Source organism: Anopheles marshallii, chromosome 3 (genome assembly GCF_943734725.1).
Source record: "Anopheles marshallii chromosome 3, idAnoMarsDA_429_01, whole genome shotgun sequence".
NCBI classification, from domain to species: Eukaryota; Metazoa; Arthropoda; class Insecta; order Diptera; family Culicidae; genus Anopheles; species Anopheles marshallii.
Window position 1 is genome coordinate 27,931,792 of NC_071327.1, and position 23,837 is coordinate 27,955,628.

General features: G+C 43.2%; 1 protein-coding gene across 1 annotated transcript; it reads right to left on the reverse strand.

Annotated features, from left to right (window-relative positions):
• Positions 1-21,844: 21,844 nt before the first annotated feature.
• LOC128715162 (uncharacterized) lies at positions 21,845-22,489 on the reverse strand. The gene has a single exon (XM_053810044.1). The coding sequence runs from the start codon at positions 22,487-22,489 to the stop codon at positions 21,845-21,847; it is 645 nt and encodes a 214-aa protein (XP_053666019.1).
• Positions 22,490-23,837: the final 1,348 nt, after the last annotated feature.

Sequence of the window (23,837 nt, forward strand, 5' to 3'; positions counted from 1 at the left end):
GTTTAACAAACGGCGTTTGTTCCGAGAACCAACTTTGAATTAGGAGTGCAATCGATCCTCTGTCTTAGGTTTACATAATGTTCGTTTGCAGGCCGGGTAACTTCCCTGTTGGTCGACTTTCGTTCTCAATTATGAACGGCGATGAAAATCGCATCGCATTAGTTTACTCCTGTTTCAAGCTCCGTTCGGAGCTGGACTAACTTTGGCTCGACCTTTGCTGGCGTCTGTACGGCCCTGCCTGAAGCTTTTCATTTGAGTAGAGCACATTTTCGCGAATGCTACAGAAAGCGATGCGGTTATGAGTATAACTCCATCCTGCGAAAGCTTCGGGAAGGTTGCAAATAGTGCACCGGACTGGCGGTGAACTCTGCCGCATCTAGTGCGCTCATTGAATTATTCATTGCCGAAAGTTTTTGGGTTGGGATAGTTTCATCGGTAGCCGCTGTGGCGATAAGCAAGAGTGATGAGAGCGGCACGAGCGTGTGGTTGATTTTCTAGCCGTAGCTTTACGTGTTGTTGTCTTGCTGGTTACATCCGCAGCAGAAGGTGTGCTCTTGAGCAGTACAATTTTGAGCTTTAATGATTAAGTGTACGTTAGTTTAATGATGATAATGTGTTGAAATTTGATAAAACTTTCAACCGAAGTTGGTTTTAGTTTTCTATGAAATAATAAACAGAATTCGCTATGTGAGGGTGGTATGATAAAAAAGGAAAAGGATGATTTTAAAAATTGCAATAATAAATTATTAAATAAACAAAACGAATTTATCGACTGTTGAGCTTGAGAACTCAAAGATTTCCTCGCATCTTATAGATTATGAATAAGAGTTAATAATTTTACTTGCTTCACTTATAACACTATTAACAGAATTTATTATGCACACGTTGTCGTTATTCCCAAAACTGGTCTAACTCACTAACGAGCGTTCACTGATCCAGTCACAACAACGGCTAATAAATGCCATTTATTAACTCACGGATAGATTACGATTGATGCGGTGTCATACCGGAGGATGAGCTTCACATTATTGGTCCATACTAGGTCGATGAATATGAATTTAATACACGAACATGTTTATGGTAAGCAGTCTCAACGCAACGGTTGTACACGGTGCCTACACGACGAGCGTGCCGGAATGATCGATCTCATCGACTAGCCCATCGTATCCATCATCCTTCCACGGGGGTTGGTGGTGTGAAAATGAATCGAATGAGTTGATGAAAAATTGTGGTCGCAGCGATCACCGGAAGCAATGTCCAATCGTGCCGGAGATTCGTTGCGGCATGTGTATACGGTGGATCCGATAGTCACACCGGATTGTTATGGTAATGTGGCGAGAATCCTTCCTCGCATCCGTGTGAAGCACCCGTGTTACAAAAGGCCGTGAAGGATTTAGTCGCCTTCGGTCCCGTCTTGGGCTGGTAGGATTGATTGAATGCTGCTTTGCATTACTGTGAAGACTATCGGGTCGGGAGTGTTTTGCAGTGGGTAAGATGCTGCTGGAAGGATGGATTTGGTCCACCTTAAGAAATCGAAGCCTGGTTGTGTGAAGGTTTTCGAATTCATCCGAAGATGATACGGCTTTCTTCTGGTATGCCCGGCATTGCCTGAAGCAAGCATCACCAAATGCTCGCCCTCGCTTCGACAGCCGTTCCGAGATGGATCTTCTGAGTAGCGAAATCATCAATCTCGGCTAATGCACGTACCCGGCAAGTTCCCGCCGTTGTTGCTTTCACTTCAGGTTTCGTCAGTTCCGTTCCATTAGGCCACTAAGGTAACGTGTACACTTTTTCCCTTTCACTGTAGCACGTGTGATTTATTTTCTGCTCACCTGCTTCAGCAAACGATGATTGCTCAACCATCACCCCTTTTTGGCGCTGGGTTGTCTTTTTTTTTTCTTGGAAGAAGGTAAAGAAATATCTGTAGTTTCGGTAGAGACTCCTGTTTCGTGGGTAGTGTATACGCTTGGAAGGGAACGGCATCCAAACTCCATTCAATAGTACGTATCCGCTTTTCGCTCATCCATTCCTGGTGTCCACAGGTCGGAGCAGGTGATTTTTCTCTCATTTCACTTCGATCCATCTTGGGTTCAATATTTGATTAGTTCATTGTTGCAACGGTGGCAACATATTTGGCAATCGTGTGCTTCTTGTTTGCTTTGCTACCCCTTTGCTGAGACATGTGTTAGGTTTGCAGGGGTTTTGTAAAGCGTGGCATATATTCCATCTGAGAAAAAAACGCACATCGATGCTACCCAGCGAAGGGGACTTTCGGTGTATCGTTATGAAGGAAAATCTAATCAATCGTTCCATCTCTTCTTCGGTAACACGGAACCAAGGGATAGAACTGATGGATATGTGTTGAGATCCTTTAGAAAGAGAGAGTCGACGATGCAGACAAAAAAAGCACCCCTACCCTGTTCGAAAGCATACATTTCATGAACGCGTTTCATCTAACCGTATCAACCAATTGACGAGTCGGCCATTCAGTGTAGACTGGTAAAAATATAAGAATGACTGTATATGTTTACGTATCTTTTTTTTTATGAGACCTTGTATTGTAAACAAGATGAAGCCATTTGAGTGCAAGCTTTTCTTTACTTCGTTTTTGTAACGGAAAGCATATTGTGATTGATCGGAGAATCAATTTTTAATGAAGGAATACAATTTTATGGTACTAGCTTGGTGTAAAATTACATATACACACATACGAAAGATCAAGATAGTGATCGTCGTAATACGTTATGAGCTTTGATCCTGAGATAAAATTTGTGCAAATAGTCGTAGATGGGATATTGTATTGTTTTTTTCTTCATTTTATTAATACATAATAGTTTAAATTCATATGCTATGCTATGTTAGGAATGATTGCATATTGGAAAACTATTGTAGTAGGAGGATTTTCTGTTTTTTAAACTAATTTATTTCACAAAAATAAAAATACTATAGAGTTCAATTTCAGTAATCTTGTAAAAAGGATATCTTTTATTCGAAGTAGTTGTAACAAGCATGTCTAATCACATACTATATATGAATGATATTATGGAAGAGTGTAAAAGATTTTCATATCAGATAAGATTTAAATAAGAAAGAAAGAGTGGTAAGAGAAAGAAAAAGAGGAGGTTGCTACTTTAATTTGAAGGTTTGGTGGAAGAATTGTATTTCATTGTTCATTTCATTTACATGGATTGTTTAAAATGATAAGGATAATAAAACAACAATAAAAATAAAATTTTAAAGTGCTGGAATTAAGGATCTTCAAATCAAGTGATAAGTTGTTCAGATGTAAGCCAAAGTAGCTTAATATATAACGAAGAAAAATTGTCGATGATAGTTATTCGTTCTACAAACATTAAGCATTCATGGTAATTCAAATTCACATACAAACTATTACAATGCACTTGTATGTTGCCGGTCATACGTACTACTGGCGTTGCATCAAAATTTCCGTCCGTTCCAAAAATAGCCAACCTCTCCCATTAATGGAGACGCATGGTGGTTCACAGTTACAACGGCTTCCAGAACCAACTGCCATACAACTCGTTGCTGATGGTACGTTCTAATTTCAAACAGGAATGCGCAACGGTTCAAAATGAAACCTGCATGTTGCTCTAAATAGCTGGCAGATTAATCAGTGCAGCGAGCAAAGAGCAAAACGCGCGTAGGTTACGAACCAGTTCATCGCTAGCGTATAATTGTATTGCAGATGATTTAATAACTCCCGCTATCGGAGGCTTCATGCGAGCAGTGCTGCCGGCACGAATTGCTATTTTGGGTGTGTGAGCAAGTGGGTGTTCGCAACCGATGCATTCGGTGCACCAACTACTGCAACGATGCAACCGAATGCCTGGTCACGGTCGAAGGAATGTAGCAAAGCGTATAATTGATTTTCGCATTAATTCATCGGAGTTGATATCGCATCGGCGGGATTCGTTGCCGTCGCTGAGTCAGCATCTGATTTGAGGTTTTTGGAGTAGGCACATTTTGTGTGCGTGAACATTGCGTGAAGGGCCCGGTGGTTATTGGGTGTAGAATGCAGCGAGGACACATATTTTCTATCATTATTCTTCGCACCTTTACCGCTGCGAACAGGCGTTTTTCAAATGTCGTAAACGACGCCTCACATAATGAAGGTGGTGTTGGAGAGTGGCCATCAGGTCTCAAGGGAATGATTGCATGTGCTGCAACTCGGTGGATCGGTCCATCTGTTGGTTGGTTTTTGAGCGATGGCGTCATAAATATTTATGATCATTAGTCGACTGGGAGTCATAACGAGTTTATCCGTAAAATGTTTCAATATGGTGAACAGGGTGACCTATGGTGCAGCGGAAAATGCATCCATCCGCGCATGCAGAGCTGCTTTTTTGTTGTTGTGTGGCTGTCTAATCTCGCAAACGATACCCGATTTCGGTCAAACGCGGGTTGATTGTGTGAAGTCTATTCGGGAGTTCTCCGGCTAAATTGTCATCGCACTCAATTAGGCGTAGTATAAGTCGTGGGTTTGACATACGACACAGGTGATGGGCGGTCCCGGTAGGGGATCCATTGCGATGGTGTCGGTTTTAAAACCGTTCCGGCCACGATGTGCCAGCTCCGTTCGGGTGAGTCCGGTTAGGAAGTTGATGAAATAAGAGATACAAAAAAGAGGGGTAGAAGAGCACGCTAGCATACATTATGTTAATGATTGATGGACCCATCGGAAAGCTGTCCGAAGCTTGAGTGCGTTCGATGTGAGTGCTCACGTCTGGTGAGGGTTAAACGGAAGGAAAGAGAAACAAATTGGTTGAACATAGTTGCGAGCACATTATATTTCCGCTATCGCAAATTGAGATTGATCGTCAAAAAATGGTTAAATATGATTAGCGATTTATCACCAACTAGGCCGGCAAGGCTCGTCCTCGTAGACAGATGGGAAAGCTATCAATAACTAACATACCTTTTATAATAACTATGTTCTCTATGCGCTTTGTCACATATTGCTCATTGATTCCTTGATGGATGAATATCTGATTATCAACAGTAATAGCATAAAAGTCTATAGTCGCGGAATACATACTTTGCATAATTAAGCGGTATGAACTACAGCGCCCTTCTTCAAACGATGTTTGTGTTTCATTAAAATGTGTTATCTGAAAGTAGCCATCAAATCACATTAAAATGCTAAATCTTTCGGATAACTCTGCATTTGCAATTATTCATTTACGGTCGTGTGATGACGGTGTGAACAACAAGCTTTAAGCAAATAATTCACCAACAGCTGGCTGGGATGGAAGGATCTGCTAGGAGGATTTATACCATTATTACGCGGTCAATGTGTGAGTATGAGACCCAGCGTTATACGGTTTCTCGGAAACGGTGTCCTGTTCCTCCAGGTCGCGCGAATGTGTGCCGTTCACGATATGTTTTCCATAATTCATGCTTTCCAGCAGAAAGATTCGTTTCCACACCTGCACCTGCTACTCGTGAACCATTCTGGTGAGCGGGAAACGAACGGTTACGAAGTAATATATCTCATTCGTTTTCACATCGCTTGAAACTACGGAAAGGTATCAAAATTTTGTGGTGAATAAATGGTGCCCAATTACAAAAAAAAAATGCATTAAAGTCTGCATTTCCATTTCTTCAAACATTTATAAATCTTTTGTCAACTGATTGTGATACATGCTCAGTTGCATCATTCATCACGCTGTTGGATGAAAAAAAAAGTGTAAATGGTCATCCATTTTTAATCACCATCCCGGATGGCGTTGAATAGATGAAACAGTTTTTTAATATACCATGCAAGAGATGCGGTGCGGCAGGAAAATTAAAAATTTATTTTAATTTGCAATAATTTACACATTCGGTATACCAAAAGGGGGGAACTTATTGTGCGCTTTGGCCCTTTTAAAGTTGTTTGTCATTCGTACCATTTTCGTGTTCATTTGGATGGAATACTTCATCCAATGGCGTTAGATGCGCTTATTTCGAATTGGAACAGATGAAACACCGCCGATGCAGTTTGTCGCTTTACTGACTTAAAATTGATCTCGGTTAGGTCTTTAATACTCTTAATAATGTCATTTGCTTTAATTATAATGTTAAAACATAATTCGAATAACGCCAGCAAAACATGACAGGATTACTGGTAGTATAAATATATTTTTAATATAATATTTTACCACCGTACAAGTTCAACATTATTTCATGCGAATGCCTTCTGCTGGTCAATCAATTCACCAATGAGTGACTTCATACTTTCATCAACCGAACAGATGCGTAAGCGAATGTTTCCTACACCGCCCACAGCAAGGCAGCCGCAAGGACAGAAAGTTATACAAACAAATATACCCGAAATGCTGCCCGTTGACACGTGTCATCTGCAAAACCAAACCGAACGCTGATGCCCTGGTAGGAGAAGGTAACGAAACGAGCGACAAAAAAATGCTGTTATTCCACCATAATCAAACCACAATCCACAACACAGCTGGACAGTTGGATGGGAAGCCCTCGCGACGTGGCAAAACTTTCGTCTCACACGAACCAGATGACGGGTCGCCTGGCAGATGTTTAATGCATGCAGAGCGCTCGCGTCGAAGTTGCTGTTTGTTTCTGCGGTTCTGAGATGGGTTTCAATAATGTGTCAGCCTGTGGAAGGTATCTCATTTTTGGCGGTGTTGAAACTGTATCGCTAGTAAACACAATTAAATTGTGAACACAAAATGTTCTACCAATGCCCAAACTGAGAAAATGTAGGTTGTAGCCCTTAACTTACCTTTTCGCAAAATGTACGGCTCGATTGTTCTTTCTCTTTGCTGACGAACCAAAAAAGTTCGATTCGATTGCATAGTAACCGTTGAACCAAGATTAATGGTTCGAGCGAAAGCTTCGCGACAGCTCGTGAACGGTGGAACAGAAAGAGCTTTGCTGAAATTTTTCATCGCTTACAAATACGACATAGATTTTCACCAATTTGTAAATGTCTTGTTTCGGCGGGGCTGTCTGTCGTGCCGTGATGCGGTTTCCCTACGCCGGTGTTACACCGACCAGAAGCGGAGGGGTATGCGTGTGTTGAGGTTTGGCTGTGGTCCTGCGGGTGACGCAACTTTTATTTTAGCTTCCATTCCATCGATTCCATCATTGCCGGCTCAAGTGTGCCACGTTTTGAATACTTTATGACTTCGATAATCCTAAAAAATTACTCTAATCCTCGATGCTTGACGAGAACTGATGGACGCCCATTGATTTTGTGCCGTTTCATGTCGCCCGCCCGTTTTGTCGGTGTTGAATTTTCTTCGCCGGATGAGTGGTTTACATGATTTTTTGAAAAATGAACACACATACCAGAACGGATGTCGGGAGGGTGAAGAGAAAAGCAACAAAGCCCACTCTCACAGACCGATGGGATGCGCGATGATGCGCCGTTCGCAACGCTGGCGACATAAATCCGTGAATAAACGAATAACAGATCCATTGAAATTGGGAGTAAAAAGAGTCGCATATACACGGGTAATCCCTTCGCTAAACAACGCTTCAAAAAACAACGGCTGAAGCGGGCTGCAGAGATGCTTGCTTTGAGGAATTTGGAGACTAATAGTCAACTGTCTAGTGCATGCTTAGGCAAGGAAGCATTATTTGGCGAATATTTTGTTACTCTCGAGCTATTTTGGTTAATTTTAAAGTAAAAATAGACTGTATTATATCGGCATTGCAAGAAGCTATGATAGAATTTATATAAGAATCAGTTTTATATTGAAGAATTTCATGATGACAATGTTTGATAAGGCTAAAACCATTACATATTTTAAAACATATCAAATAAGGTAGTTGAGGAGTCGCCAACTATGAAGATATTTCACGTGTAACAATTAGAATATTTGATCAAGATCAATCTTGTATTGAGCGCTAGGGAAGCTATCTTCAATGCATTAGACTTTAATTTAATTAATACTTTTTGGTTTATTTTGCCTGATTTTGCAGCTCTTCTGATATTTAACCTTGCCTTAGGACCCTTCTTTTCCTAATGATATATCTTAACAGGCATTGGCTTCGCTAAGCTAAAGGTTAACATTTTACCTTTAGATTCTTCATCCCAATGCTCGTTCCATCGGCGCAACCAACCTTTGTCTTCATTCTTTGAAATTCCTTGCATTTCAGAGCACTTTTGTCACCTTCCTATTGCATTCTTGAAGTCAAGCATGACGACTTTGCACATCTTCCCAATCATTTCAACCCCGCTTAATGCGAACCTTTCGGTGTTGTTTTCTTTCGTGTTAAAAATTGATGATTTTTGCATTGACATTTTTCTGGTACTACGCCGAAGGATGCGGCGGTATTTTCCCCAAGGTGACATTACCCGGCAGCATTCGTTCGATCGCACCCGTTTTCAAGCCCGTTTCGTTTTTCAACACATTCCAGCTGTTCCGTGGTTTAGTGTTTTAAGCGCGACGCTTTACAAAGGGTTTGGGTTCCGCGCTGTGCAGGCCGTAGGATGGAATGAAGACATCATTATTGATTCATTACAGTGTCGCCGATGGCAACAATAGCTTCCGCCCGGCGAACCTTACCGTGCGTGTTGCGGAGCATCTTGTTAGGAGTTTGTGGTCGCGAATCAATAGAATACCACAAAACCGATAAGCACGGTGGAATGGCACAGTGAGAGTGACACTGTTGATGACACTCGGTGAAATTGAGTGGGAAACAATTTTATAATCAATATTTTATTCCAATGTAGTGGAAAGGAAGGTAGATTAGTCGGTGCTACGTTATGATACATTATTAAATTTATTGATAGGCAAGAAATTCTCACTAGAAAAGAGACGTTATTATCACTAAAGGTATTGTGCTCGGTGTGGCTCTTATAACCATTTTCCCATTGTTCGATCGGTTTACATCGAACGGAGAACAAAACGTAAAAAAGTACCACTCCCGGACGAGATTGTTCTGGCGGCTTAGGCTTTAAACGACGTGCGATACGGTAGTTCGTTCACGACCATCGTTTAATGGATTAACAGGCCCTTTGAAAGTGTCGTTACGTTTTATGTTTACGACACGGCGTATCATCAGTGCCGCCGCTTTACGATTGTGCCCTGGGTTTTTGCAGCAGTGTAGCAGCAGCGAAACTTCGCCCGGGTATCGTGAAAATGTCGCGTCCGTCCGGTGTGACAGTGTCGGATCGCGAAGTTGTGTGCTGCGGCCCGCGAAACAGCGGCCGTTCTGATTTTGCTGACTTTAGCGATTGATCGGTTTGATGAGGTGGAACGGTATGCTACAAAATGGGAGGTGTGGACAGAAGCATGGAGTTTACTTCCCTTACGGCCGTTTCCGCAGCCTTGAACACTACCAGGGCTGAGTGTGAAAAGTGGGTAAAGTAATCTGTAAAATGTTCGCGATTCGCGTTGATGGTAGTGGCGTTGGCATATTTTTTCATCTACTTAAGCCTAGCGCCCTGTGAGTGTTTGTGTGTGTGTGTGCGGGTGTCCATTAAGATTATTTAAACATTTGCTTCGTGCTTTGTCATTAGCATGTTTATAACGTGCTGTAATGGTCTTATTCCACTGGCAAACCGGTCCGTAGGCTGAGGAAGCCATCGTTCGATATTATTGCTCGTTTCCTTGGTATTACGTCCGGCTTGGCAGTCTAGGAGCAGTAGCTAAAAATCAGTGAAACCTCCCCCCCGCCTCCTCCTGTTCGAAGGGTTGGTCTATGGTGAAGGTTGGCAGAAAAGAAAATAATACGATGATTTTTGGTGCTTTTCAACTGCAAACGGTGCGGGCATAAAGAGCACGCGCCTTGACACGGTGGGTGAATAGCGATGAATACACGTTGAAGCATACGGATTGCGAAAACCAATTTGCTGACGCTTTGAAAAGGGAACAGAAAAACATACGAACGATACACAACGGTGCTGTTGTGTGGGTGCCTTTAAACGGTTCGAGCGAGTGGTGATGGTGAAGCAGAAATCTGTCAATATAAAAATTAAATCTTATGGTTATTTGCTTTCGATAAGGATTCATGGAGGGAGTTCCGCGTACATCACCCTCGTACCGTTTGGCACTATTCGCCGCACCGCAATCTACGGTCTACGCTACCCGGCCAGTGCACATTACGGAGTAATGTTGGCAGCGAATGGAAACGTGTAAAAAAGAAAACATAACCTCCGCTGCACACTCGTCGCCAGGGAAACAATGCAAAAATGCGAACACAAAACAGAAAGAAAACCATTGCCAAGCATAAGATTTTATTCGCTCTGCTCTGCTGCTAAGTATTTTATAATGAAAATTTATGATGATAGCCGTGGTAAATTTATTGATATCGATAAGCGTGCTAGAACTGGTTGGAGAGTGTGAAGGGGGTTTGTTTGTTTTTTTTTTTTGGTTGGCATATTTGGACATCACGTTTCACTTCTTTGCTTCTAGTGGAAAAGAATAAAGCCATCCGGTGCATCTGTGCTGCTGGTGCTTGATGTGGATCTTATGAGGCAGTGGCAGTTGTTCTGGCGGTTATAAGAAGCAATTGCAATGTTGTCTACGGTTGAAAACAGGACTGTCGTTGGAAAAAATAAACAAAATGAGAGGTAAACTACTAATTTATGTAATTTTCTTTCAATGATGTTTTGGTATATGTTAATGAATTTTTTCATCAAAAATCCATTGCTTTAATAGCCAAGTCCGACTCGAATCGATACAATTTTTTTCTGGAAGTTCTTCAAAAAAAGTACCAAAATAGAGAGTAAGTATTGCAGAATTATAAAATACAAATATCGTTATCGTCATTTTTCAACATTTTGCAATGATGTGAAGTTTATGATTAACTCTGAAGATTACCATTTCATTAAGATACTGAACGCAACAGTAGCATCATACATCTTCTACGTGCACACAACTGAAACCACTCTCAGAATCATCGCAATGTGCAATCGTGTGGAAAAGCGGTGCGATTTACAAAACATTTAGCCGAAGTGTTCGAAAGATCGGGTATTTATTTTCATCGCACGTGTAACGACGATAGCATCGTTCAAAGTACTGTGATTGCCGCAATCGACCATGTTTAAGATGGTTACATCGGTACAAAACATGGACACTGCTGTAATCGTTTCCAAGAAGAACATTGCTAGACGAAGGTTTGTCTCCAACTGCAGTTGCACACTCCGGTTTCTATTGATCATTGCAGCAGGTGAGGTGATAAGTGCGGTGGATAGTTGTGTGATTAGGGAGCGGATACGAATTAACAGTGTTGCTAATATCGAAGCACTTGTACGATGCTATCTGATCTACTCCGGGACATGGTTGTCTAGTGTAGTACGGGCGAGTGCATGAGGACTCAATGCGACATTTGCCATCGATCGAAAGCGACCCTCGTGCCCGTGTGGTGTGGAGCATTACATCTTTTTAGCCCCTTTATTGCTTTGTTTGTTTGCAGACGGATTTTGTGATTTAGCGAATAGGATTTGTGTGAGCTTTGGTGGTACTTTTCTGCACAATTTCATCAGGAGTAAAAGTTTTCGCCTTTGCCCGAAATAAAGTGCCGTACGCTTTTGCTATTGAGGGGTAATCCTCACTTGCAGCCGCAACACCAGGAGTGGACGACAGCGGTAAAATGGAGATTCGTTCGTGCATGAACGGGCGAAGCATTTTAAGGTATCGGAGGCGTGTGTGAGTGCACTGTAGATGGTGATCTTTTGAAAAGGGAAAAGGGTGGCGTTAGAGAAGCGATAAAAACTTTATCTTTGCAGCAAATTGTAGGGATTTGTGTGTGTATTCGGAAATGAGGTCGCCAGCAGCGTGAAACAACAACCCCCCCCTATTCACAAAGATACACCTTTGCCAGGGGATGGAAAACAAAGGGATCGTTTAAGATTGCAATGATTTTTCAACCCGCTTTTCCGTTGCACTTGGTTTCAGATCGGTATGCAATCGGTGAGCAGCTCTCGGTCAATGGGTCTCGGTAGGGCAGGGCACACATTTGCATTTTGTAGATGTTTCGGGTGAAGTTGTTCCGCACGTCCACGATCGTTATCCTATTCGCCTTCATGCCTTCCAGCGAACACACTGCCAAAGACACTGACCCGTAAGGGCAACGTTGAGTAATAAAAGTAAAATTTTATTCGTACAACTGCTCGAACAAAAGGTGGTCTTTCCAATATGGCAGCGGGTCTAAGGTGTGATCGAACGTCGTAAGGATGAAAGCCATCCGAGAAGTTGAGAATTGACTGACCCGGGCGCTGTGGAGAAAGTTGGTGAGTGGGATGGCGAAAGAAAACTGCCAAACTAAATCCCTTCCCACAGCATTCCACCTTAAGCAGATGTCCCGTAAAAAAATTCCCCGCCTACCCGACGGCATGTTTATACGGGTGTGGAAGAAGTAATAATAGTTTTTGGTAAAAGTTTTCCCCCCTCACAAAAAAACCTCTTGGTTTCAGACTCCGTTGCAGCTATGTTCAAGTTATCCCTTTGACTTTTGTGACCAGCGAAACGGAGCAACGGGACACACAAACACGTAGAAGAAATCCGTTCCACCGGCGGCTATACGGATTGTTTCGTTGTGGTTTCGTGTGGCCGGACGGCAGATTTCTTCGGGCGAAAAACAAAACTTTTCCCAAATCCCTGCCGTTGGGTATGGTTGGGCGAGAGCAGCAAAAAAAAAACTGCCACGTGTGGGGCCTTTGAACGGTTGTGTGTGATGCTATCGTGCTCAATAGCAACAGCACATACACACAACATGAAGAGAAAGTTTCTGACCAGCTAACGATGAAATGTCCGCTGGAAAGTCGTATTGACATTTTTCGTGACTTCACCGTAATGGAAGTGTTTACCAGACTGCTGGTGTGGGACATAATTGGGCGTAAATTTTGGGCGTCTTAAGACAAACAAAGGTGACAACGAGTATGGATGCATATCAGCATTGATTGATTGTGCACTATTCAATTCGAGTTGTATGGCCAATTGTTCTGCGTATCGCAAAATATGAAACGGAACGGAAAATGATTTACTTTATAATTCGAATAAATAAATCAATATTTATACATATTTCGTTGCAATTTATCATCATTTTGTATCATATTGTATATCTTACGAACAATAATTGTTCAATTATAACCATTTGATGGAGTATTCTCCATTTTGGGTGGTAAAGCATAGTTGCTTGAGTTAATTAATTTATATCATGAATGTCATTTAATGTACGTGTCAATTAACTACTTTTAACACGTTCGACGTCCAGTGCGGATCAGAGAAATTTCCTGCGTGACCAAAATGTCACTGCCACCATTTGCAGAAATTACACGCAAGTAACAAATTGATATTATTACAATTACAAATACTGACAAATTTTGCTTCATGCATCGACAAGCGCATCACACACATTTAGGTGACGGAATGTGTTAATTGGAAACTGAGAATCCAAAGATATGAAATAAAAGTCATTAACTTATCCAAAATAAGGATTTGAAGGATTTCCCTGCTAGGAATTTCCCTTTATGGATACAGCGATTATCTCAAAGCTTGTGTGCCTTTTGAGAAGGTCGACGGGTTTGTATGTTACCTCTTCTCGGTTCTCCTTGAGCGCCTTGTGCCTCATTTTCACTCAGTTGTGCAATAAAAACTCATTTTTACAGGTATCCTGAAGTTTTAAAAATGGTTTCCAAAGTGATCTATTAAGGCACATCGTGGCCTGTCGAAAGCGTAATACAAAAGTTCGCGGAAAGTACCCTTCTATCGATCTGAGAGCTAATTTAAAACCCAAATTGCTTCCTAACCAAAGAGGCTCATAACGTTTTTTCAAAACATTAATGAACAAGAAAAACCTGTATAACAATTAATTAAAATTATAACAATTAACTCATTCTTCTTCTTCTTCTTCTTCCTAAGTCAATCATTAGAAGTGATTCTTTATGCCCTGTTGATCATTAAATTGAGTAAATCACTCAAAGCATGTTATTGTTTCCTCAGTTGATCAAACAGCTTGTTGAACGTCATTAGTTCTCACGGTGCATTTACCAGTTGGGGCAACAATCCAGTCTTTTATCAAATAGTCTTCACACAAACATCACGGAACGCCTACGGAAGCATGGCATAAAATGAGCCGTGCAAGCAACAGTTAACGTAGTGTTAGCATCAACTGCCTAATTTACCGTTCATCTGCTGTTTAAATAATTTAAATTCCTTCCAGCTGTTCAAGATGAGGCGTAACAGGCTCGCAAAAAAAAATCCAAAATAAAATGATAGAAAAAAGACGAAGGAAACGCAAAAGATTCACTCTCATCTTTCGTACCGAATAAATGGGCTCAATTTGTTGTTAGGAATCGTCACTTCTTAGCTAAGCGCATTTGCAGAAAAAAGAAATCCCCGACAGAGAATAACAAAAATCACTTCGCCTAACTTTTTGGCGTGATTTCCACGTTCGCATTAAGCTTATCAACTGGCCGGGAAGTCCGTTTACGGCCAAGCGGATGGGCGGATGGGTACGCGGTGGTGGTAAATAATCTCATTTCCACAAGAGAAGTCCTCCCCGGGTTTTTTATACACTCGCCCGATACTACTCGACAATCAGTCCCACGATTGTGGCATCTTGGCACAGCATCACCTCTTCCAGCCGGGTTCGCCCCCCACTGCAACGGCATATAATCTTTTAAAGTTCAATTTGAATAAATATCGCGGCCATAAAATATGCAAATTATATTTTCAAGATTTTACAATTTAAATTTTCCCGCGAGTGCGGTTGTCCTCTCTGACGGTTGTCTATGGGTGGGTGGGTAGATGGGTCGAAGCACGATTTTAGTTCGATTTTTACTCCTGCAGCCGGGACGGTAACAACGGAGGCGGTTCTGGTTAGGTAAGAAATCGATAGGAAAAATCAAGCAGTACCGTTTTGTTGGTGGGCACCAGCAGATGGAGCAGATGGGTTCAGCAGGGCAGGGGTCTCGATAGGTAACGGGATTCCTTCCTGGTTTCGATTTGGTGTAGGAAAATGTGAACCATTTCACGGGAAAGTTCCAGCAACGACCGGTGAGGGTGTGTTGCAAAGACGATTGCATACACCACAGGCGCTTGACTCGGAACACGGAGTCAAGCGGATCGGTAACAAAGCGAAATTTTATTTGCTCCAAATGAGAATCACTTTAGTCTCAATCGGAACCTGAGTGGAATATGAAAGCAGCAGAGACAGAATCGAAAGCGGCCGGTATCGGTTGGTACCGGTAGCGAGTATGGCCAGCGTAAGCGTATTTTCCTGAAGGGGTGATTGGGGCCAGGAACAGTCTCAACCGTGATTGGTGCTGGAACCGGTGAAAGCAGTGGCCATGTCTGAGAGGTCGCTGATATGGTGAAGATTTCCACTGCGAGATGAAAGAGAACCACCAACAGGGCACCGGGGTCGCAGGTCACTGTTGAAGTTGTCGTTCGGTTGTACGCTGCTGGACATCGATTGCTCGAGAACACTCGTCGGGCTGTCGATTTCACAGTAGCACGGGGTAAGCGGCGAAGTGATTCAAATGCAATAACAAGCACCGTTTGACCGCTTTTTTTCCCGTACGAATGCTTCGATCGGAGCAAAACATTTACGGACACGATAAGTTTCCACCTTCGCAGTGCTATTTTTCCACCAGTGCTGTACTTGGCAAGTAAAAGATAGTGTGCGACCGAGTTCGGCTCCTCCATGCTTGGGAATGCTTGGAGTATGAAATAGTGGGACTTTTATTTCGATTTTCTGCTCTTTCCCTCGTTCCACCCGGGGTTCTACTGACGGAATTTGGAGTCGGGGAGTGCTAAATCGATTTGCACAAATTAGAACTGGAGGTCGCTGTCGGTGTCTGAGGTCTGCATATCTTCCGGCAGACTGGGGGACCCAGGGTTTCGGTCCCGTTCGGCACGTTTTCGATGCCCGTTAAGCATGGTAATTTATTTGAAGTCATCGAGGCTCCTTCCCTGGCTGGATCTTATTCTTTGGCCGGATGGCAACAGCACACCATGTCCAGTGTTGCCGGCGGATGGTGCAAAGCAGACTGGGCTGGAAAACGTGATTTTACAATAGATATTTTGTTTTTTTTTTATTGCTGGCAAGAGATCTAGTGCAGAATTATGAGAATAGTGTTAAAGGGAGTGTTGTTTTCGGTCTGCTGCTGTTGCTTTTGGAGTTGTTAAAGGGGAATACGAGTTTTTGAGGCTAGTGGACAGTAAAGTAACAGATCGAAATATTTCATTGAAATTAAATTCTACATAATGTTTGTCCTGAACTATCATAACCGTATTATTTATTGGACTAAAAAATACAACATGTATTGATTGTTGCATACACCTAGGCGGTATAGCAACTCTTGACAAAGCAGGCGACATAAACAAATGCCCACATGTATTTAATTAAACTGTGTTGAATTTCTCAGGTTTTGATCATTTTTCCAGCAAAAAATGAATGAAGTTAATTAAGTTTAACTTAATGTGTAGTATACCCAGCTCTTGTGACGCACCGGCGGCCATTTTCATATGTATTTGCATTTTTCAAGCCCAAGTTTAAATGTAGCTCATTTTGTTTCAATACATCGATTCAACCAGATGCTGAAATTCAGTCTAATTTGCGGCATTGAGTGCTCTTTTTGTGGTGGTCGGTTTTGCATATCTGGTTCGATGGAGGGCGCGCTCATAAGCATCGAATGCAACGCACCCGAACGTTTCGCTCACAAGTATCATTTATTGTGAATTCACGCACAGCATTCGACGATAAATTATTCACACCCCGCGCACGGATCCCGCTCGTTGCAGGCCCACTAGCGATTCCGTTTTAGATTCGCGAAAAGTACACCGTCATTTGCGTGGTGCGATGTAAAGAGCGCGGTGGACACGTTGGACGAATTTAGGTGGCACGATCTCCCCAGTGGAAGGAGCCTGGAGATTCTTCCCCGAGCTGGAAAGCGAACAGAGTGGTTAGCATAGCCGCCAGAGAGCGGCTCAGTGCTGCCGAGTGCCCATTTCAGTCACGGTGCTTGGGGAATGCTAATGTTTACAGCATGGAAATTGATGCCTTGACAACGAGCAATCGGATGATGCAGCGGCACGGTGGCGCACAGTATGGCATCGTATGGCTCGTAGTGGCGCAACGAAGGTGGCATGAGGCACTGGCAAAATGGTTCGCTTCGGCCTATGTTACATCCTGCAAAGTAGCAAGAAAAATAAAATCACCACTCCTCCACTCGGCCCCGCCGGATACCGGAACCTTATCGAAAGTGACAGAAGCGACCGAGCGTGGAGACGAAACTCCATAAATATTATTATTTCTCTCTTAATTTGACAGCGTTTACGTTCCCGCCCAGCATTGATTTATGTGACGTGCTGAAGAGTTTTTGGTGCGCAGAGATTTTTGTGCGTGCGTGTGAAGTCGTGCAAGTGATCGTGGCCGTTGTCTACGCTGTTAGCAGCTGCGTTGTAGGTGTAGGGGTTTTTTTATGTGACAATCCGGGGCCAGAGTAAAATGTTATCATCGTTATAACTGTGCAGCTTTCGGATTTGTTTTCAAGGAGTTGTGTAGAATGCAGAACGAATGTTTAAAATATCCTTTTATATAAATGCCAGATTTTGTTTGATTAAAAAGTACGTTTATTCATTATTCCAATACAATCGTAAGAAATTAATTAAAGGTCATACGCGCAACAACAAACTTGGTTTTTGATAGAGATTTCCTGGAAATGTCGAGCGTCCCATGAACAGATCGCAATTATGTACATTTCACATCAGTAAATGCAACAGCGAAACAGCTTTTTGCTTATTGAAACGCCCTAGATTTGGTTTCGTTTGTGTTTGTTCGAACGCGATGCTTCGTTCTTGATGTTCCGCTAGTCTGTCCCATCGGCATGGTGGGTGATGTTTGTAGTTTAAACTGGATAAATATTAGTTCGATGATATTTTGCACGTCAATTTACCGCGCTGCGTGTGTTGGTTAGACCTGGAAGAGTAGGTAACGCATGTAAAAAAGGTGTGACGGTACGTGTTTAAGCATATAGAGAATTATCTCACACATTAATCTAGCATGCTTTGCACTGATTCTGTGACGCTGATGTATTACATCATTTGCCCTAAACCTCTACGAACACAGACATCCGCGTAAGCAGTTCTATTATATGTGTTTTTCAATGATCCCCAACGAACGAGTGGGATGATTTTCCGAATCTGCGCCTATCAGCAAACATTGTAGCATTTTTATCTTACCAAAATTCATCAGCAGCAGGTTGGTGATTAGCGGAGAGTAGGGAAACAGCTCATCTCTGCTAACCCACATTTAACGTGAAGCCCGTTTTGCTTCGGTTTCGTTGCATGAAGGTCATCCCACATTTATGACTTCATTTCCGGTGCAGTGCGTCAACAGTGCACAATCGGTTTGGTCAGAGTAGAAAAAAAAACCCCCTCAACCAACTTTGGTGGAATGGTGCAGAATAGACAGGGGCCACTACAAAACAAAACCCTCGTGGCTCAACGTGGCCCCTAGAGCGGATCGTCTCACAATGTATTTTTGCTTGTTCTGGCGCATTTACTAACAAAAGCGCTCGCGTTTGGTGTAGATTTTATTTTAGGTTTTATTCTCTTTGCACCGTTCAGCAAAGCTCTTCCAGCAGAATGTATTTGGGGCAAGAATTGTCGTTTAGCTGTCGTATTGCCATTTTTACGTTTAGTTCGCATTGTGCACGGCCCGATGGATCAGGGCGTACCTTTTGGTTGTGTGTCTTCAGGAGGGATTTGTTTCTCAGGTTTGTTTCCCTTCTGTTGTGATGCTGTTGGAAGCGTGTCACTCTTTCGGGGTGGATTAGCTCTGCCAGGTTTTGTTGGCTATCCTGCAAACTCGAAACGATGATGGTGGTGGTGGTTGAAATAAGAAGCAAGGCTGTGCGTCCGGCGATGTGCATTCATTAACATTCTACTTTCCCGAAATGCTTCGCTCGTCCGGTAAGAATCTTCGCAAAACCAACACCGTCAACTCCTGGAGGAATTTGAAAAAAAAAACGAAAGCAACGAAGGCCTTCTTGAATGAGAGCTTAAACGAATTTTCACAGGGAAAGGTTCTTGGCTGTCACAGCAAGTGGCCAAAGGCTTGCAAATCCTTTTTAGGCACTCGGGAACGTCGCAGTCGATGTTTTTTTTCGCTTTCAACTCTCAAGCATCTTTTCTCCCTTTGGGTCAGAATCAACGCAGCGCGCGTTCGTTCTCGGGCCGACAGTTGAATTTTGTCCCGGATTCCTAATGATGTTCCGCAGTGGCTATAGCAGTAGAGCTTTTTGTTGCGTTGCTTTTCAAACTCCCCAGGATGCACCATCAGCTTCTATGGGGGCCTTCCAATGTGAATTCTTTTTTGTGTGTGAGCGAGTGAGGGTATTTTTTGCCCCACGGTTTGGCATGCATCGCTTATGGTCATTTTAACAAACGGACAGCAAAGATTGGTTCGAGCCAGGCACACGTCTGTTTTATGTCAAAGCGTTGTGACCGGCTACTGGCAGTCGCCATCCCGCTGGGGATGGCAGCTCCCGAAAACGGTGTAATTGGCCTGCTCGAACAGTGTCTTTCTCTCGCTCTGGTTTGCTTTAATTTATTTCCACCCGGCCTGCAGCCGGGCAGCGGGAAGCGTGGAGGTCGAGGTTCGCTGGATCCATCTCGGCACTGTTCCCGTACCGTCTTTTAAGGTTAGTGCGCGTTTGCTAGCAAAGGCGACCGAAGATGAACTATAACAGCAAGCGACAAAAAAAATACAAGCTAGAAAGAATGCGCTCAGCTTGATGGAAAATTGGGTCGGAGAAAAAAAAAGCCTAACCTCCTGTCCCTGGTGGTACCACAGTGCGATCGTTTTCCATGCCGGTGAAGGAAGCGAAGTTTAGTAGAAATTTAATTAGTTTCCCTTCGGTCCGTTTCGGCTGCTTGCACTTTTTGGCCGTTGTGCTCCGGTGTTGTTTTGTCGCTAATGTGCGTATGGGTGTATGTGTGTGTTTGTTTGTGTGCATTTTCTTTACGTCTTTTGTGTCATTGTGTATGTCGGTCCTTTTATTGTGCGCTTGTTTATTTGGTCCTTTCGGGTTTTCTTTTCTCTCACTCTCTCTCATCTTACGAGTAGCAAAATCTTGAGGTGCCACTTTTTTGCCACCGAAAAAGCGGCGGCGGCACTTTTTGCTGCACAATGAAGGCAAATGAAATCGCGCAAATGAAAGGACACAGTGTTGCAAGCGGGATAACATTGCAAACGAGAGAGTGTCACCAGTGTGTTGCATCATCGTTGCATAAAATGAGATTTTTACGGTTTGCTGGGTTTGCTGGCGTGATTTTGCCTTTTGTTTTTATTTCTAGTTAGGCTGTATTATTAAAAGGGTAGCTGTTGCGTGTTTTCTTTTTGTTGTTGTTATGATAAGAATCTTTTTGGCTGGTCTGTTTTCGATGTGCCATCTTGCCTTAAACTGAAATGGAAGGGATTTTCCCGAATGCCCTAACCAGACGGTCCGGCTGGTGATGGCGTGTGCTCCGTGTTTTTGTTTCTTTGTTGCATTTTTCGGAAACATTTTTTTGTTGTAAAAGACAGCCTTCAAAAAGAGCTCATGTCATGGAGAGAAGGATGAAAAAAAAACGAAAAAAACACATCACAAAAACAAAACATCCTTCGGCTTTTAATTGACTTCTGAACTGGAGTTTGACGAAGTGGAACAAATTGTCCTTCTTTTGACGTTGGCAACCGGCCAGGACAAGGCAAGAGGACGACTGTTGCCTTTCCGGTTCGCGACCTTAGATACGATTTGGGCTGACGCGAGCAGCAATATGGAATGTGAGATAATGAACGTCGAGGATTGGAGATTTACATGGCACAGCAATTTGCATTGTAATTTGTTTCTCGCTACCATTCGCGACAATTACACTACCTCAAGACATGTCTTTAAATTTCTCATTTCGTAATCAGGTTTCATGCTAGAAGTTTTTGCTTTCGAGTGTTTAATATCTACATCTGTTAAATTTTAAGTAGGTTTCTCTCGCACTAGCTTCGTCGTTATATGGCCTTTGAGTAAATTTGAAATAGTATCTTTTCAAATTGTTTGATATCTATGAAATTGTACAATAGTATATTACATGATATTGGATGAACGACAGAGCAGACTAAATGTAACGTTTAGAATTTCAGTACTGGACATAGATTCGTTGCATGTGTTGAAAAGTTTACGCCTTTTCTACGAGAATAGTTCTAACAGCTGCACAACAACTTCAGTATGCGAAACTGTAACAACTCCAGAATTTAGATTCGTAGACCTCCCGAGGGTTGGTCAGCTTATCCCGAGGGTTAGGTCACAAACTTATATGCCATATGTCTTTTACACTACATAGAGCTGTGCATAGTTTCCTATATCTAGAAGGACTTCAAGATGACTTCAACAAAATGATCACGATTTGTTCTAGATTACGCGTTTACGAAGCATGGATTCATAATCAAAACGACGAAGACCAGGACCGCCGTGATCTGGGACCTACTAACAAACATTATATGAATCGTAAGATTGTCAAGGTCCGATCTTATTATTCAATTATAACATTAGAAACACCATCTGGAGCCGCAATGTTAAGAGAATCACAATCACACCAGTTTTATGATAATTTATTTATATGTTAAGGAGGATAATTTATTTGATCAGAAAAATGATAATTTACTGCTTTGAACAATCAATCCCAAATTGGTTTTTTAAACAACTTTTTGTGTTAAAAATCGGTCGTGACTCGGATGCAATGAATGGAAGCCGGAACAAAATCACAATATTGTGAATTTGCTTCATTTCCTACACGATAAAAAATATGGCAGTAGCGTTCGCGTAATACGAACTGTGGTAAAGGAACGGAAACGCCTATTCAGCGGCTCTACGACGTCAACAATTAACAGAGGAAACACTCCACAGACTTTCACGGTAGCATCGTTGCAGGTCACGAGTCATCAACGCAAAGTTTCTATATCCTCTGTTATACTGTTCGGCGAAAATGTAGCCTCGGTAGCAGACGGATTGAAGCAGCACACAGGACCAGGTACCCTGGACGAGATCCGGCTTGAACAGGAAGCTCTCGTCAGTTGGTCGCTCGGACACCAGATAGAGATAGTTGTTGTCGCTCGCTCGCAGATACTCCCTAGTGTCACTGTTCTGGATGTAATAATTGTTGCCCGGGCCCACGATCAAGTTCCACCGGTCGCGTTCGCCCGAGTTGGGATTCACCAGCGATGCGTACCGTTGATTGCCGCGTCGGTCGTAGGAGTCTAGTGCGGCCAGCACCTGTCCGGTGGCGACTGAAGTGATCTGATGGCAGACGCGTCGCTGTTGCTCGTTCGCCACCGATCGACACCGTTCAATCACACAACGCTGTGGACAGTAGAGTGCAGTGCTGTACTGTGAGTAGCGTGGCACACAACCACTTGGGGTGACACATCCATCCGTCCGGCAACTGCTTCGCTCCTCGATGTACAGGGCGTTGGCATGCCAGGAAATGGTTACAGCACATACGGCGAGTATCGCGCGAAACATGATGGCAGTGTCGATGGTGAGTATGTGTATATGACACGTTCGGTAACTGAGAAGACTCGCGGTTCAGTACTACTGGCCGCAGTCCAGCTGAGCACACTTTTATATAGATTCCATTCGATTGCGACACAACGCTGCCGGCACACACAGATGTGCGGTTGAGGAAAGGTGGGTCGTCTCTATCAGCTAGAACAACGATGTAACGGCAAATACCCATGAATGATCGAGTTGATGATCATTCGGTAAATAGATGACCGGCACTAGTACATATCGTCTACACAGTGGGCAAACGAGAAGCGTGACGGAGCAAACGATACCGAACCGCCGGAGCAAAAAGAGACAGCGAAAGATACGAAGTGAAAGATAAGAACAGACTGAATGAGCTGGTGCATGGATGCGGGAGAAATTGTTCCGGTGATATGAACATGGCCTTGCACACTGAAGTTGACGGTATCGATGCGTTGATCATTCAGTGAAACCGCTTCCAAGGCCGCTCGGTTAGCAGAGTTTATCGATGCGTTGGGTCGGTTGTGGAACTAGCTTCCAGTAACAAGCGGTTGCTCCTAATCCAGGTGAGTTGGGCGTGGTATCGATCAGCCTCTGCTGGGTTATCGGTTCTAGTTCAGAGGACGCGCACAGCAGATGATGCTTCTGGATGTCTGTAAGGTGTGCATCGGATGTTGCAGGCCATTTGGGATAGTACAGGCCAAAAGTGAAGGATTGACCGTTGCTCGCAGTCAGCAGAGTTCTGTTGACGGCGTAGACACGATCATTAGCTCCCACCATGAGATACTGTCCCGTCGCGACGTTACACAGATGGAAACAGGAGGGATAAGCCGTCATCAGCTTCCAGATGGAATTGGCGCGAATTTGCGAAAGAACCGCAAATGCCATATGTTCCTGGTGTGGATCGATCGCTGTACTCGGCTGCAAGTATTCCTGCCCATTTGTGAGCTCGTAATAGCTGGGTGCCGGGGTCGGTGCCGTTCGCCATCCGAGCGAGAGACTAAGTGGAATTGATAGAATTATCGCTACGAATAATAGTTGCATAGCAGCCATCACTTGCTCTCATCAACCACTACATGAGAACAAGAATTGGGATCGGTTGTTTATATAGCATGTTCAAAGGCTGCAGTCTTTGACGTTGTCGCTGTTTTCTTCCAGCAAACAGTTTAACTAGCAGCCGTAATGCCCACCTTAAATTAGTTTCAACAAATGATATGAGTGGTGCAAAAGGTACGAATCTAGAGTCGTAAAAGAGAACCACCTACTGCTGGTTGATGAATCATGAGCAGCGAGTTAGCATGGTAGTGCTTGTCGCTTACAAATTGTGCAAGAATGGAAGTATTTG

Coding starts and splice junctions, on each gene's coding strand:
- LOC128715162 (XM_053810044.1), bottom strand. CDS start 22,489: ATGTTTCGCGCGATACTCGCCGTATGTGCTGTAACCATTTCCTGGCAT.